The sequence below is a fragment of the Plectrocnemia conspersa genome, unplaced genomic scaffold, assembly GCF_051122295.1.
Source record: "Plectrocnemia conspersa isolate PC_06_02 unplaced genomic scaffold, ASM5112229v1 ptg000006l, whole genome shotgun sequence".
Taxonomy (NCBI): domain Eukaryota; kingdom Metazoa; phylum Arthropoda; class Insecta; order Trichoptera; family Polycentropodidae; genus Plectrocnemia; species Plectrocnemia conspersa.
The window spans coordinates 17,095,704-17,111,071 of record NW_028277170.1 but is presented as its reverse complement, the minus strand read 5'-3'; the positions used below and the strand labels follow the sequence as shown (position 1 = coordinate 17,111,071).

Here is a 15,368-nt window from a genome sequence, read left to right as displayed (position 1 = left end):
TGTGGCTTCAACTTATATCTAATTTATTTTTAATCTTACGAAATATAATATTATTATTACTTAATCACTATATACGGAGACTGCATTACAAGTAGTAATAAATGAAGGAAAAATCTTGTAATTGTCAAGATCACAACTTCCTAAACGCATATTAAAAATAAGTCCATAATATTACATTTATAAAGTCGTTATATAAATCCGTGTTTTTGGTACATCAAATGGAAATTAGTTTTGTTCTTGTTAACATTGGTAATATCACTGAATGACAAATTGAGCATCAAAGCTTTTATCATAAGCTATGGGATAAAATGGAATGAGCAACTTTTTCATGGCAAATTATACTTTGATATTTAAATTATTAAAATTGCTACTAGACTTGATCAATGAAGTCATTTTTCAAAACATTTTTCGGAACTCACTCTACAATTTTACTATGCTAAAAAATAATGAGTGATTTTGAGTTTTTTTTGCATTGTATTATATACTTTTATTTCATTGGAAGACATGAATGGATACACATCCTATAAAAAGACCATTGTAGTAACGATATATTATTAGTTTATACAACTACTATTTTATTCGTATATTAATAAATATATTTGTTCACTAATATTATTATTGTTGCTAATTGTCAGAAAGGTGTCGTAGTAATTATGTTATCTTCCGTTGCCTTTGTGATTTTGCCAATGGGCTGATAAAATATAGCAATTATTAATAAATGTTTTATACGACAGGTTGCCCAAACGCGAACCGCCCACGACTATTTTTATTGTGGTGAAAATATCAAAATTAATAATTCAATACCTATCATTTTTAGTTTGGAGACAAGTGGGTGGCGTGGGTGCCAGGGGTTGATAATGGGATAAAAAAATCAAATTAAAAAATAGTTAAATCACTCTCTGCAATTTTCCTCATCACAAGTTCCCCGATTATGTTTTTAAATACCGGTATATAAGAACGCAATACTTGAATTGTATGTAACGAAATGCATCTCAATGTTTTTTATTGATGCCTTTGGATTTATTTGACGTTGGAATTATTAGCTGTATCAATACTGACATAAGATTTGGATTTTGCTTAGGCTCTCTTGCAAATATTCTGACGTGAAAATATCAGCCATGTATAATATATTACACATAGATTTCAAAATCACTCAATATTATATATAATTATTTTTACGGATCTGTGTGTTTATTTGATTATATGAATCAGGAATGTTTTATATTGCCTATTTAAATGCGTTTTTATCGCCAATGTGAGCGTTTCTCGTACATAGAAATCAAACTAAGCAAACAAAACAGAGAGCTCCAATTAAAACGGTTCGATACCAAGGACGACCTAGATACCAAGGACGAGCAGAAAACGACGTCCTTGAAAAGGGCCGCGCATAGCAAAACGCGAGCAAAGCAAAATCGATTTTGATAGCGCTTACCAGTCACTATATAAAGCAGTGATAAGTAGCTTAATTATTAAAAAAACATGGAATTTAGTTTGAAGTAACGAATTTTTCTAGCTTTGGATGAAATAATTTAAAACTTTTTGAAATTTAATAAAAAACTAGACATGTGCTTCCCAAATTGGGGGCCGCGAAAACGTTCAGTAGAAAGTACAAATATTTATTTATGAATATTTTTCCACATTACATATTTAGGAAATGTATATATTTAAGTCTGTTAAATAATAACACATTATATAAAACCTATTTAATATATATACACAGAGAAGATGATGTAAGCGCATGCGCAGGAATATTGCGTATTATAAATATGTATATTATAATTGTAATAATTACTGCCAAATAAACTCTTAAAAAAATTTTATGGGCCGGGAATTTAATTATTTTATATTTAGAGGGCCGTGATGCGATTGTAATTGGGAAGCACTGCTCTAGACGACCGCCTATATGCAGCCTGCTCCTCGAGCCGGCCCTGAGTAGATTTAGCATTGATGTGATACATGTCTGAGGTCTTTAGGTACCTTTGGGTGTATTTCATTCGTATTATACATAACTTTCGGCTGTGTGTTTTGACACCGACGTTTTTCTTTGTTTAGGTCCCTTTTAGTAAAGTTCATGTATCATGCCCACGAAAAATAAAATTAAGGATATTAGTTGTATTGACTTATAAAACATAATTTATTTTTTAACAAATGCTATGCTACACTAAAATATATATTTTAACTATAGCCTTGATAGTGAATTACCAGAGCAGCTTAAGTACGGAAATATAAAGACGTGCAGAATATTGTACTAAAGAGCTGATTTTATTTCATTATTACGTAATAATCAAGATACCTATGTGTCAAATTTGTATTGATTAACTAAAAAACGACAGTATGATTCACCCAGAATACAAAAAAATTTACTAGAATTCAAACAAAAGAATAAATTAAATTAAATTAAATATGATTAAAACCCATATAATACTGAATGATCAACTATTAAAAGCATCTAAAATTCGTAAGGCGTCGGACAGATAATACAGAAGCCACGGGGGTAATTTTAAATAAATGCGCTATTATTTAAAACCGGCATCAGCTGCAAAGTGACAGCTGTTGATTGCAAATTATAATACATAATAATTTATGATTAATTATTTCCAGAATTAATCCAGACTTTCAGTTTGATGTTGCATTGGGCTTACACCCAGTGGCGTAGCTATGGTGGAGCGGAGGGGGCGGGCCGCCCCGGGCGGCACTTGCTTGGGGACGGCATATTCGCGATGGGATCGTCTAGTGTGGTTCTTAACCCTGAATGCACTAAAACATATATAAATCTACGAATAACAAGATCTTAATAATAACCAAATTATTATTTTAAGAAATGCTGATTTTATGACCCTGCAAAAAATGTATGGGGGGGGGGGCGGCAATTTTAAGGATCGCCCTGGACGGCACATACCCTAGCTACGCCATTGCTTACACCTGTCAGGTTAAAATAGAAGGATCTCTACAAATCTCTAGAAAGCAAAAAAGCTCTTACAAGCAGCAATACAAATTTGTAAAACCATTCAGGAGCATTTCCTAATTCAAATGATACTATCAATATAATAAATAAAAGATAATATAAACAAAGCAACTTCTTTGAAATACCACTCAATGTTACTTCTGATATTACAAAGTGACGCACTACTCACTACTTTTATGTAGGGAGCTTTTGTCGACGACAAAATGAATAGATATATTTAAGAAAGTAGACGAGTTCTAGTTCAGGGCAGAAGTGGAAAAAATATGCTCAGAAGCGAAACACGTTTACTGTGTAATACATAGAAAACAGTTTTTCGACGTACAGCTGTGGTCAATTGAAAGTTTCATAGGCAATATTTCACGAATTATATTATTAAAATGTATTCTTTCCTTAAAATCTGTTCTATTGTATTTTTTTATGAGCAAGTGTAATAATTTACAAGATATTTTAACTTGTAAAGCCTCCTCAGTTGCACGTTAGCCTCGGTTATGTAAAGACAAACCCAAAATCATGGAGAGATCTACACAAATGTCGATCACGGTAAAATCTAAAATAATAGCATATTTTGAAGAAAAGGTTTCAATTCTAGATAAAGCTAGCGCGAAGAGTGGGGCTTAGTGATTCTGCTATTCGAAAATTTATTAAAAAATGTCGCGAAACAGGAATTCTAAAGGGTGCAAGGGGGTGGCCGGAAGCGTATGACGTCTGCTCGAGAAGACCGCAGAATAAAAGATATCATAAAATAATATCGATTCAAATCTGCTGCTGAAATACAGAATTGCATCTACTTAAAACTCGAATATTTCAAGACGGATAATGAATAAACGTTTGGTTGAAGCTGGATTACAAGCGCGAAACACAGTAAAAAAATACTATTTACTGAGAAAATGTAAAAGAATCGCCTTAAATGGGCAAAAGCTCATCGGCATTAATGGTAAAAACTGAAAGAAAATTGTAGAAATTATAGATTTTGGAATTATATTTTCTAAGCCTGGGATTCATAAGTATCGAAAATCGTCAAGGGTCTTAGTATTGGATTCCCTAGTCACAAGGTAACTCTCACACGAAACATCACTCACAAGGTTTAAGAAAAGTTATTGAATTTCAATACACGTTCATTGTGTACCAATTATTGAGACATTAATGAATTTTTCGAATCATAAATACATACAAAAATATGTATTTCATTTTTGTATCAATTTGTTGAAAATATTTTTTATCAATTTGTTTATGTTTACAAATACCTTTGGCCTTCAATTTAACGTGTATTATTTTTATTTTGTCGTGTATATATAATACTTATGAAAACACATGACTTTTTAATTTAATAACAATTTAAGTATTCATATTAAATAACTTTTTTATTCTCAATATGTAGCATTAAATTAATTCATAATTATAATAATATATATAGGTTATATACTATGTAGTAATAGTTTAATATCGGCTATTTGAGATATTTTTAATTTTATATGTCTATAGATACGTTTTTTTTATAAAATAATTAAATATGTATTTTATTTTAAATTATTTTAATATATTTTACATTTTTTCCTTCAAGATATCTTAAAACGTTTGCTCTGTTGTTTATTTATTTATTTATAAATTCCAGAACATTACTTATTTACTCATGTATTTGAACATTGCAAGGATAACAAAATGCGTACATAGAATAATATTGAAATTAAATCACTTTCATTAAAACCTTATGTTCTCTTAAATCGTATGAGCGGTCGATTTGTGATCAATTTTCATGTGAGAAATCTTCCTATGACCAATGTTGGATGCTAATAATTTCTTGTGTATATAGCAGCAATGGTTCCAAACAACTTGAGGTGCGACACCTTTAATAAAGAATATCAATCCATTTATTTTTCCTGACATTGCACGATCCTCATCATTTTAAACTCCAAAACATTTTGTCCACTCGATTTAATTTAATGATGCAAACCATTAAATCTAAAGCAAATTATTTTGTATTTTATATTGAAATTCATATCTAATAAATGGTAACAAATTAACATTATTAAAGACGTCGGCTCTCTCATCTAATTGTGAGTAATGTTGATTTTTGAGCACTATTCAAATGCTCTTTAATATTATATCTATAATGTAATACAACTTATAAATTGTTGCTTTAGCTCTCCATGACATTGAATTCGTTATTACTTTTGTAGCAGAAAGAATTAGTTGCTCTGCTATATGTCGGAGTTTTCTCTGCAGATGTCTCGTAGTCCGCCGATGTCTGTCTGCCTCTGTCTTTGTTCCTCTCCAACTGATCGTCTTTTGGAGACCGACCTTATGTATCGTAGTTTGGGGAGATCTCCGACGAATCATAACAATTCAGAGAAAGTGCTACCAATTTTTTTATTCGACTAACAAAATAAGTCCGCGCCTCTAGTGTGAAATTTGCTTGATGGACATTTATGCACCAAAAGAAATATATTTTCTTTGCATTTCGAGGGTAATTACAGCCCATTGTTTACTTGTTCCTTTATGTCAAAAGGATCATTTCTTTCACCTGGACATTATGAGCTCATTGTTTATATTACGCGGTTGTCACGTTTAATCTTGTAATTACCGTGGTTATGGTGATTTATTACACGAGGTTACGAAGAAGAACCCCTCACAGTAAAGATATTTCATATAATGTTTTTACTGATTTTTTATTGATACAACCAGTGGCAAATTTGTTTCACGGACTCTAGTTTAAGAACCGCTGGTCTGTATAATATTTATTATTAAAAATATAAGCAATACAAATTTATTAGAATGAAAAATAAAATTAAGGATTTAATTACAGACTTTGCAAACATGAAGTGTATGAGGAAAGAATTTAATTTTTAATATTTGTTTAATTATAAGTTAAAATTAAGATGGGTAGTGCACATATGATATTAAAAATTACTCAAGCATATACAGTAAAATCATATGAAAAAAAGTTAAAGCTTAGATGCAAGATGCTCTAGGAATTGTTCGACGTGGTGTGTAATATAAAGAGACAAACTTTGAAAATTTAATGCGATGTTACACTATGTGTTATTTTTATAAATTTTACCTAGATATTTTACTTAATGTGTATATAATATATAGATAAAATAAAATATAGGTACCATTACTATATTTGTCTTTAATAAATTGTTCATTTTTACTAATGTATGTATGTATGTACATAATATTACATTGTTAAGGTTTTCTAATTTTTCTATATTTGTTTATTTTTTTTATGTATGTAATTAAAAAAACCATTCTTAAAATTGATTTTTTATGAGAAGGGAAGTTGGTTATTTTTTTTGCTAGCGGATCCAAAATTATAAGTTCCGCCACTGCCTACAATGGATTCTTTTTGGCTTGTACCATATACACTTGCTGATTTTCAGTCAGTTTAAGATGGATCGCGATTGAGAAAGGCTCCATGCAGTATTTAACCCATTAAGATATTTGTAATTTGGAAATTTATCGTCTTGAAATGATAAGATATTCTTGTTATAGTATAATTTTAGGGCCCTAAAGGGAAGGGTGTATATGAAATAATTGCGAGTCTTATATGAATTTAAGTTGGGACACAATGCAGCTGTGAAAGGACAGCTCGTTCCAAGAAAGGACGGCTACTCAGAGAACAAGATAATTAAGATTTTAAAAAATCCGTTTGGTAATATGAATTTTAAAAATGAGCCTCGGGGTATACCGAAAACCATTATAAACAAAGAGCAATTGAAAACTATGGTGGAAGGTAATCTACATACGAAAATTCGCGCCATCGCATATGATCTAGGAATTGGTGTAATGAGTGTTTCTCGCCACCTCACTGCGATAGGAAAGGACAAAAAGATGAACAAGTGGGTACCGCACGAATTAATTGACTTTTAGAGACTGTGTTGTTTGAAGGCGTGTTTTTCGTTAATAATTTGAAACGAAGAAATACATTTTTAAAACGAAGCCTGTGATGAAAAGTAGATTCTGTATGATAACAGAAAACGATCTGTACAACGGTTGAATGCAGATTAAGCTTCAGGGCATCTACCTACACGACCATTGCAGCAAAGGAAAATAAGGATCACTAGTGGATCGCTAAAGGAGTGGTTCATTATTATGTCATGAACTTCATGAAATAAACGAAAAAAAAATACAATTTTAATAAATAAATATGTACCAATTAAACTGCACGACAACGCTTGACCGTACACATAACAAATCACAATTACAAAATGTAATTATTCAAATTATGAAATTTTTCTGTATCCCCCCGTATTCACATGATTTCTTGCCGACTGATTTTCACCTAGAATTATATTTAAGAAATAAAAGATTTCAAACCCAGGTAGAAGAAATTAAAGGATTAAAAGACTTCAGGTAAAAACTTTTATAAACAGAATTTGTTTTTTTGATTAAATAAGTTTGCAAATGTTGAATATATCGCATTTTTAATTTCACCTACAAATTCGTCAATTTCATATGGTACAACCTAATAGTAAAAAGATTATAAATGTATTACTACAATTTTCAATAACATATACATACAAATATCTGAATTAGGTTTTTCTGCTCTCATTATATTATATAATTTAAGTTATTTATAATAAATATCGTTAATTTTTTGAACATTATTAAAATAATATAATTTTATTTTATTTATTAGTTCATTAGTAAATTTGTATATACATATATATTAATCGAAATTGCTTTAAAATACTTTTAGGGGTGGGTTCCAAATCAATTCGGCTATGAGGGAAATACTACTCTGTGTGATATTTTGTAAAGTTGATTTAAGGGATGATTTATGGCATTTGTCCCTAAAATGCGACACCTGGCAACCCCGGGAGCGAGTGATCTCTGGCTATGGTTGGCAGCCCTGAGCGGGTTGAATGCATGCGCTAGGTCAACGACCCCTCAATGTTTACATCTTCTTTTGCGGCAAATATACTCGGTACGCCCACTTTTCGACGCGGGATTCGCACTCGCAACTGTGCGAAATTGTTTCGTAGAACGGCTACGACTAACGAGCTACGACTGAGATAAATGTAGTGATTTACCAGTTACAGGCGGGGGCGGAGGCGCGTAGAGCTTGTCCCCCGGCCGCAGGCGGAGCCTCAGCATCTTCAAACCGACGCAGTGCCGGTTTTCGCGGCGCGAACGAGAGAAAACGGTCGGAGAACCCCGCCGCGGGCGGACGCGGCAGCCGCCATTTAATTTGTTTATTGACACTGACCATCTAGCGGTCGACTGTATAAATTAAATTATTTTTATTTAGCCAAGTTTCGAATCAATTTTTATGTTTAATTATCAGTGAGACTAAGGATGTCGCTATTGAAATACTTGATCAAGGGTCGCAAAATTTTAAAGATTAATTCAAAACCAAATGTTATTGAAACGAGTGAATTTAAAAAGAGTAAATGTCCACCTTATAAAGCAGTATTGTTATTAGATGATGCTACTTTCATTGAAATGAAAGCATATTGCAGACAAGCGATACCTTATGTTTGCTTTTTTGTTCCCAAATAATATATCCTTATGAAACGACAATGCTAGTCTTATTAATAAAAAATGTGACTTGATACAAATAGACGTCGTATATATTAATTTTGAAAAAGGCTTTTTTTCGGTCCTCATATATTACTCATTCATTCCAAACTTATTTAGGCAATCAAGAAAAGTTTATATCATTTATTTATTTAAATTATATTATTACATGGAAAAAAATATATAGTTTAAACAATACATGGAATACAATCCTATTTTCCAATTTTTATAACTTCAATCTAATTCGGTCAACAGCTGTTAATAATCGCGCGTGTTCAAAGTGTTGAATAATATATAATTTTTTCATAAAAAAAATAGTTTTAAATGTATATCCTGATGAACTTGCAATAAATTAAAAAAAAAATGAGAGTCCTGAGAGCTATAGTCCTTTCACCATTTAACAATATGTCAATATATATATAAAAAAAAAATTTTACAATTATATTGGTAATATATATTAGTATGATATACTTACTTTTCCTCTAATTACACAATTTTTCACTTAACAATAGGGAAAAATATTAAGCAGTTGGAAAGTAAAATATATTTGACAATCAAACAATCACCTATGTTCATAATATTCGCTGTGTGGAATTTTCGTGGAAGCTATTTTTGTTTGCGCAATAATCCGGCTACCATGCAAACACGTAAACAAATATTTTCCCCAAATTTATAAATAAATAAATAAACAACAGAGCAAACTTTCAAGATATCCTAAAGAAAAAAATGTAAAGATATATTAAATTAAATAAATATACAGTACATATCAAATTAATCTATAAGAAAACATATCTATAGAATAGCTGATAATAAAATATTATAATATATTTATTTTATTTAACATTATAAATATTAGGATTTAAGTGTGACTTTCGAAGTTTCGGAAATTTAGTCTTACAGCAGATCATGAAAAATGCTCGGTTTTATTTTAAGAAATGCGCGTTACTTCTGGTATACTATTGTGCACTCTTTATGATGCTCTAGCCCGCAGCATACATACTATAAACTAGCTCTATTATTTAGATTCCAGGCGTAATGAGTCAATATAATGAATTAAAGCTGGAAAAAGTACATCGTAAATTTCTTCGATATGTATACTTGAAGGAATACGGGTATTATCCGTTCTTGCTTCCCAGTGCTTTTATTCTGAGGGCGCTGAGATACGTTTCTTTGTCAACTCGCAGAAGTGTTTATATAATTAAACACTTCTGGAAATTGCTCAAAGCATCGTAGACAACCTTTCGGTGCTCGAGCAGCTCCAAATGTGGGCTCCGGAATGTGGTTGTAGTTCTCGGTTGCATCCACTGTTCTTGGCTGTCAAGTCTTAGAACTGGAACACAGGACAAAAAGTGAAATTCCTTAAGGAATAAATATAATATTTTATATTTTTTTATTATTTCCTTAATAATATACATATATTCTTAAAATGAAAATAATATACATTCAATTATTAAAGGGCAAAAATGTAAAAATAAACAATTTGATACAAATATTAAATACGTATTTTTGTATGTAATTAAAAATTAAAAAATTGGTCAGCCCCTTATGAATGTCTTTATAATTTGTACGCAATGAACGTGTATTAAAAATTAAAAACTTACCTTTCCTTAACCATGTGAGCAATAGTCTTGTGAGCGATCGATTTGTGACCAATTTTCTTGTGAGCAGCAAATACAGTAGTTCAAAATCCAGTTTTCATTTGTATGCTATGTAATTGCTTATGTGAATTCGATTTGTAGCGAACTATTTCTCTCTAGTGTAATTTAGATTATTTACGGAGATTATTTAGTGTTGGTAAATGCCATATTGTGCTATTTTACCGATCTCGCTCGCCTTCAAATTATTCTTATGAAAGTTAGAAATCTTCAATGAAATTCAGCGACTCTTCTTAGCTTTCATGTTAAAAGTTAATTGTGAAAGGTTTCGAGGAAGTTTCAGGTCTCAGTACTATAGATAAATTTATTGCCACGACATAATATATTATTATTGTCGCGACATGGATGAAGATCGATATTAGTAATGTCCTGATGGAATGTGTAGTACGGAATTTTATATGGATATGCCCTTTATAGAAAATTTAGGCTCGTTTTGGATTGTCTGTGACGTGTTAACGTTAGCTCCACCGTTGGCGAGCGCAATGTCTCAACTGAAGCGTAGATCAAAATCCGAACTAAAAACATAAGCGCCTGCTCTGATGCAGTGTTCAAACTGATATATGATCTTTTCGGAGAGAAGATTATAAGCTATACTTTCCTGTTTTTTCTTCATGCAAATGCTCAAATAATCGTTATTCTAAAATAAATATTATTCCACCTGAAAATTTTTAGCATAATAAAAAAATCTACTTTGACCGATTATTATTTTAATATCTCAAAATGGTCTCGGTGGTGTACTTACCTTCTCAAGGTCGTACTATCACTTGAACAGCCCGTTTTGAGTAGTGTGTCTCTTCTGGTAAAGGGTTTAACTTTATCTCGTCGGGTCATTAAAATTCCGTTATTGTTCTGTGTGACACATTTCGGCCGCCAGTGTTCATATAACTTTTTTTGTTATAAAAATTATTTGTGAGCGAGAATGTCTTTTTTGCGGGTAATGTTATGAATTGTACTTGTATAACTGACATTAAGATTAGTTGCCCTTTAGGTACCTGCCGTGTATATGCATGTATATGAACAATATCATTTTTTCGTTGTTAAAACGTATGATAATCATAAAATTAATATTAATACGCGTATAATTTATTTTGACAAAGTGAAGCTGGGTTGTACAACCAGTTTAAAATTTAAGCAAACTGGTTATAATAATTTGTAAAATCAATAACAAATAAAAACCCCGCATGACTGATCATTACATTAGTTTTCCGTTGGTTTTTCCCATTAGCGTTTTATTTATTAAAATGTAATTTGATTCTTAGATCAAATCACCGGCGATTTTCGTTTTTTATTATTTTTTTATTAACAACAACAAAAACCAGTTATGGAAGATATAAATTTTAAGAATCGAATTAAATAATATGAATCACAAGCGAAGATATTACGTTCTTAAGTAAAAAACAACTTATAAAATTTTATGAAATTTTTATTTAAATTACAATTAAATTTCTTAAGAAAACATTTATACTCATAATTATATGATAATTTAAATTAAAATTGACATTACATAGGGATGTATTAATATTTGCTGTATGGTGTATTACTATTTTTTTAAACTGTATACAATACGACTTGATATTATTTGTTTTATTTTGAATTACTTTTAAGAAATTTTTGAGTTCCTATACACCCAAAATAACCTTAAAAGATGAAGATGTTAATTCACATATTTGTAGGTGTTATGCATATTCATAATATTTAAAATTCTAAACTATCGCACGTTTTTTATTTAAAAAAAATTGTATAAGAACTAATGATGTATAAATTGATACATATTAAATGTTTGTTCTTGCTTTAGATTATAAAAAAACATTTTTTACGTATTTTCATGCAGCCCAACGATAATAATACACCATTTCGCATTATAAAAATAAGTAAAAATTATATGCATATGAGAAATGAATTAAAACTAATTTTAAAACATAATTATTAATGGTATTCGTTACATAATTAATTATTGATATACATGTTCATTGTTTATATATGAAAAATTGGGTATTTTTTTATTCATTTTCATAGACACAACAAGAAAATGAATAATTTTATAGTACGCAAGTGATATTAAAAAATAATAAATCCGAACAGGACACTTGTGCAAAAAAATTTAATTTATTTTGCATAATAATGCAAATTACACAGGCCTTTTTCAAAGCCTGTGTGATTTGCACAAGCTCTATCATTTTGGTTGGTTCTGTATGTATTTATGTATTAAAATCTAGACTAAAAATAACTAAAATTAATCCTATACAATTTTCTTTGAGAGGTAGATTTAATTGCATAGTAAAATTAAAACATAATTATCAATAATGGCCTGTATTTATTCGCTTAGTATTTTCTTCCATTTTTAATAAATGGCCAGTAACTGTCACAATTTAAATTCAATGGTCAGTAAGTGTATTAAATGTTCTGTACTTATAGTAAATGGTTAGGACTTATAATAAAACAGTCTATTTAAATTAAACGGTCGGTTAAATACTAACAGCTGGTTAAAGGAATAGCTTCAAATACAATACGTAAGGTATTAAATAAAATTTTTGGTGATGATAAAATACAACTGGTTTGAGTAAAATATTTTTTGTAATAATTAATAATATTTTTGGAATGTTAATTTTTATTTTCAATAAAATAGTAATATTTTAAAACAAAGAGATACATTTTATTTATTGAATTAATTCATTACTATCATTTATATATATTTCACTGACTGATTATAAATATTAACTGACCGTTTACTTTTCTGCGATTTATAAAGCTATTCTATATATTTAAAAGTATATAAAATCATGTTAATTGTATATATTTTTTTATAATAGTTATATAAGTTTACATTATTGTCATATATAAGAACAGCGCGTATTTTTTTTATTATTTTTTAAAGATACAATAAGAAAACGAATAATAGGACATAAGTGACATTGAAAAATTATAAATACAGACAGGACACAGATGCAAAAAAATCAGTATCTTTTTATTTTTTAGGTAGCTTTGCTTAGCTTAAGGCATGTGTAATTTGCACACGCTGTAACCATCATTTTGCGTGGTTCTGTATGTGTTCATAGGTATACTAAAAACTAGACTAAAAATAACTAAAATTTATCCTATACAATTTTCTTTGAGAGGTAGGTTTAATTGCATAGTAAAATTAAAACATAATTATCAATAATGGCTGGCATTTATTTGCTGTTTTTTTTATTTTGGTTAGTAATTTATACAAACGGTTAGTAGTTTTAATAAAGGGTCAGTAACTTTATTAAATGTTTAGTATATTAAAGGGTTAGTCAATAAACCGTCACAAATTAAATTAAATGTTCTGTACTTATAGTAAATGGCTAGAACAGTCTATTTAAATTAAACGGTTGGTTAAATTCCAACAGCTGGTTAAAGGAATAGCTTCATATATTAGATAAAATTTTTGGTGATAATAAAAAAAACTTATGTTCTGGCCCACAAGAGACGAAATAACATTTTTTAATAGAAATTGTTAATGACATTAAAATTATACAACTGGTTTGAGTGAAATATTTTTTATAATAATTAATAATACTTTTGTAATGTTAATTTTTGATTTTCAATAAAAAAGAAAAGTTTTAAAACATACAGATGTATTTCATTGCTATCATTTGTATATATTTCACTGACTGATTATAATTATTAACTGACCGTTTAATTTGCTGCGATTTATAAATATATTCTATATATTTAAATTTATGTTAATTGTGTATATTGTTTTCTAATAGCTACATAAGTTTATATTATTGTCATATGTAAGAACATCGTGTATTTTTTTTTATTAATTCTTAAAGATTCAATAAGAAAACGAATACACAGGTGACGTTGAAAAATATTAAATACAAACAGGACACAAGTGCAAAAAAAAAAATATTTACGGTTTTATTTTAAAATTACTGACGGTTTAATTTGCTGCGATTATTAAAGGTATTCGGTATATTTTATATTATTTAAATTTATGTTAATTGTATATATTTTTTTATAATAGTTACATAAGTTTATATTAAATACATATAAATACATTGTTAATTTTTTTATTCATTTTCATAGACACAACAAGAAAATGAATAATAGTACACAAGTGACATTGAAAAATAATAAATACAAACAGGACACAAGTGCAAAAAAAATTACCAGCAAAATTTTATTTAATTTTTTATTTTTTAGGATTTTTTTCTTAGCCTAAGGCCTGTGTAATTTGCATACGCTGTAAATATTATTTTGTTTGGTCCTGTATGTTTTCATAGGTATATTAAGAAATAAACTAAAAATAAATTATTCCTATATAATTTTCTTTGGGAGGTAGGTATCATTGTACAGTAAACTTAATACATAATTATTAACTTATTAGAAAACATTTTAAATTAATTAAAAAATATAAAATAAAAATATTAGGAATTTTATTGTGCTCTTTTTAATGTTCATCCGTTTCTAAAAATGTCTTCTAGCATCATCTTGTGGCACTTATTGTACCAGAAGATGCTAAAAAAGATTTTACCATGAATACATTATTTTTATATTTTAACATTAAACACATAATAAATTAAAAATATATGCAACTAAATATCTAAAAATTTTTTTACACGTTTATAGCATTAGAGTAAAATAATAATTTTAAGAATACTACTAAGCGAATAATATTTAACGTTAAATAAATTCTTTTGATAAAAATAAATAATCTAAATAAGAAAGTTGAGTAAAACGCAATTATAACTATAATATGCATATGACATATTTTGAAGATAAAATACAAATAAGAGCACACGAATGGCTTTAAATATAATAATACAAATTAAAATATTTATACTTTTGTAACCAAAATACGAATTACTATGGCATTGATTTAATATATTGATTTAATGGTATGCGCCGTGTCCTTTGCTTCATTGATACTCATCTAATAGCATTTGGTTAAATAGTTGTTGTTCTGAAAAATAAAAATATAAATACATTAATATACTTGTTGGTCAATAAAAATACATAAATAATAATTATACTGTGTGGATTTAAAATTTATGAAAAGTCAGTTACATTCTAATATCTGATTATGTGATTGTCGAAAATAATCGATCGGATCGTGTGGGTGTATCTAATTAAACGGTTTTGATACGGCTAGTAAAAAACCGCGACACATTTGCATTCGCCAGGTGAAAGGTTTATGTGATTAGGGTGCCCTTGGTTTTGGAATTGTGCGGGACTGCCACTCGAACGGTATACGTGAT

General features: G+C 29.1%; 2 protein-coding genes across 5 annotated transcripts in view; both read right to left on the bottom strand.

Annotated features, from left to right (window-relative positions):
- LOC148234374 (uncharacterized) overlaps nucleotides 1–8,171 on the bottom strand; it is a 50,547-nt gene extending 42,376 nt beyond the window's left edge. For both annotated transcript variants that reach the window (XM_088187782.1, XM_088187783.1), the window contains exon 1: nucleotides 7,999–8,171. The gene's annotated coding sequence lies outside the window, so the exon portion shown is untranslated. The remainder of the gene's footprint in view (nucleotides 1–7,998) is intronic.
- Nucleotides 8,172–14,166: 5,995 nt separating this feature from the next.
- LOC148234372 (putative 3-phosphoinositide-dependent protein kinase 2) overlaps nucleotides 14,167–15,368 on the bottom strand; it is a 126,535-nt gene continuing 125,333 nt past the window's right edge. For all 3 annotated transcript variants that reach the window (XM_088187819.1, XM_088187820.1, XM_088187821.1), the window contains one exon: nucleotides 14,167–15,073. In XM_088187819.1, the coding sequence (XP_088043945.1) occupies nucleotides 15,030–15,073 (44 nt within the window). In that variant the 3' untranslated portion in view covers nucleotides 14,167–15,029. The remainder of the gene's footprint in view (nucleotides 15,074–15,368) is intronic.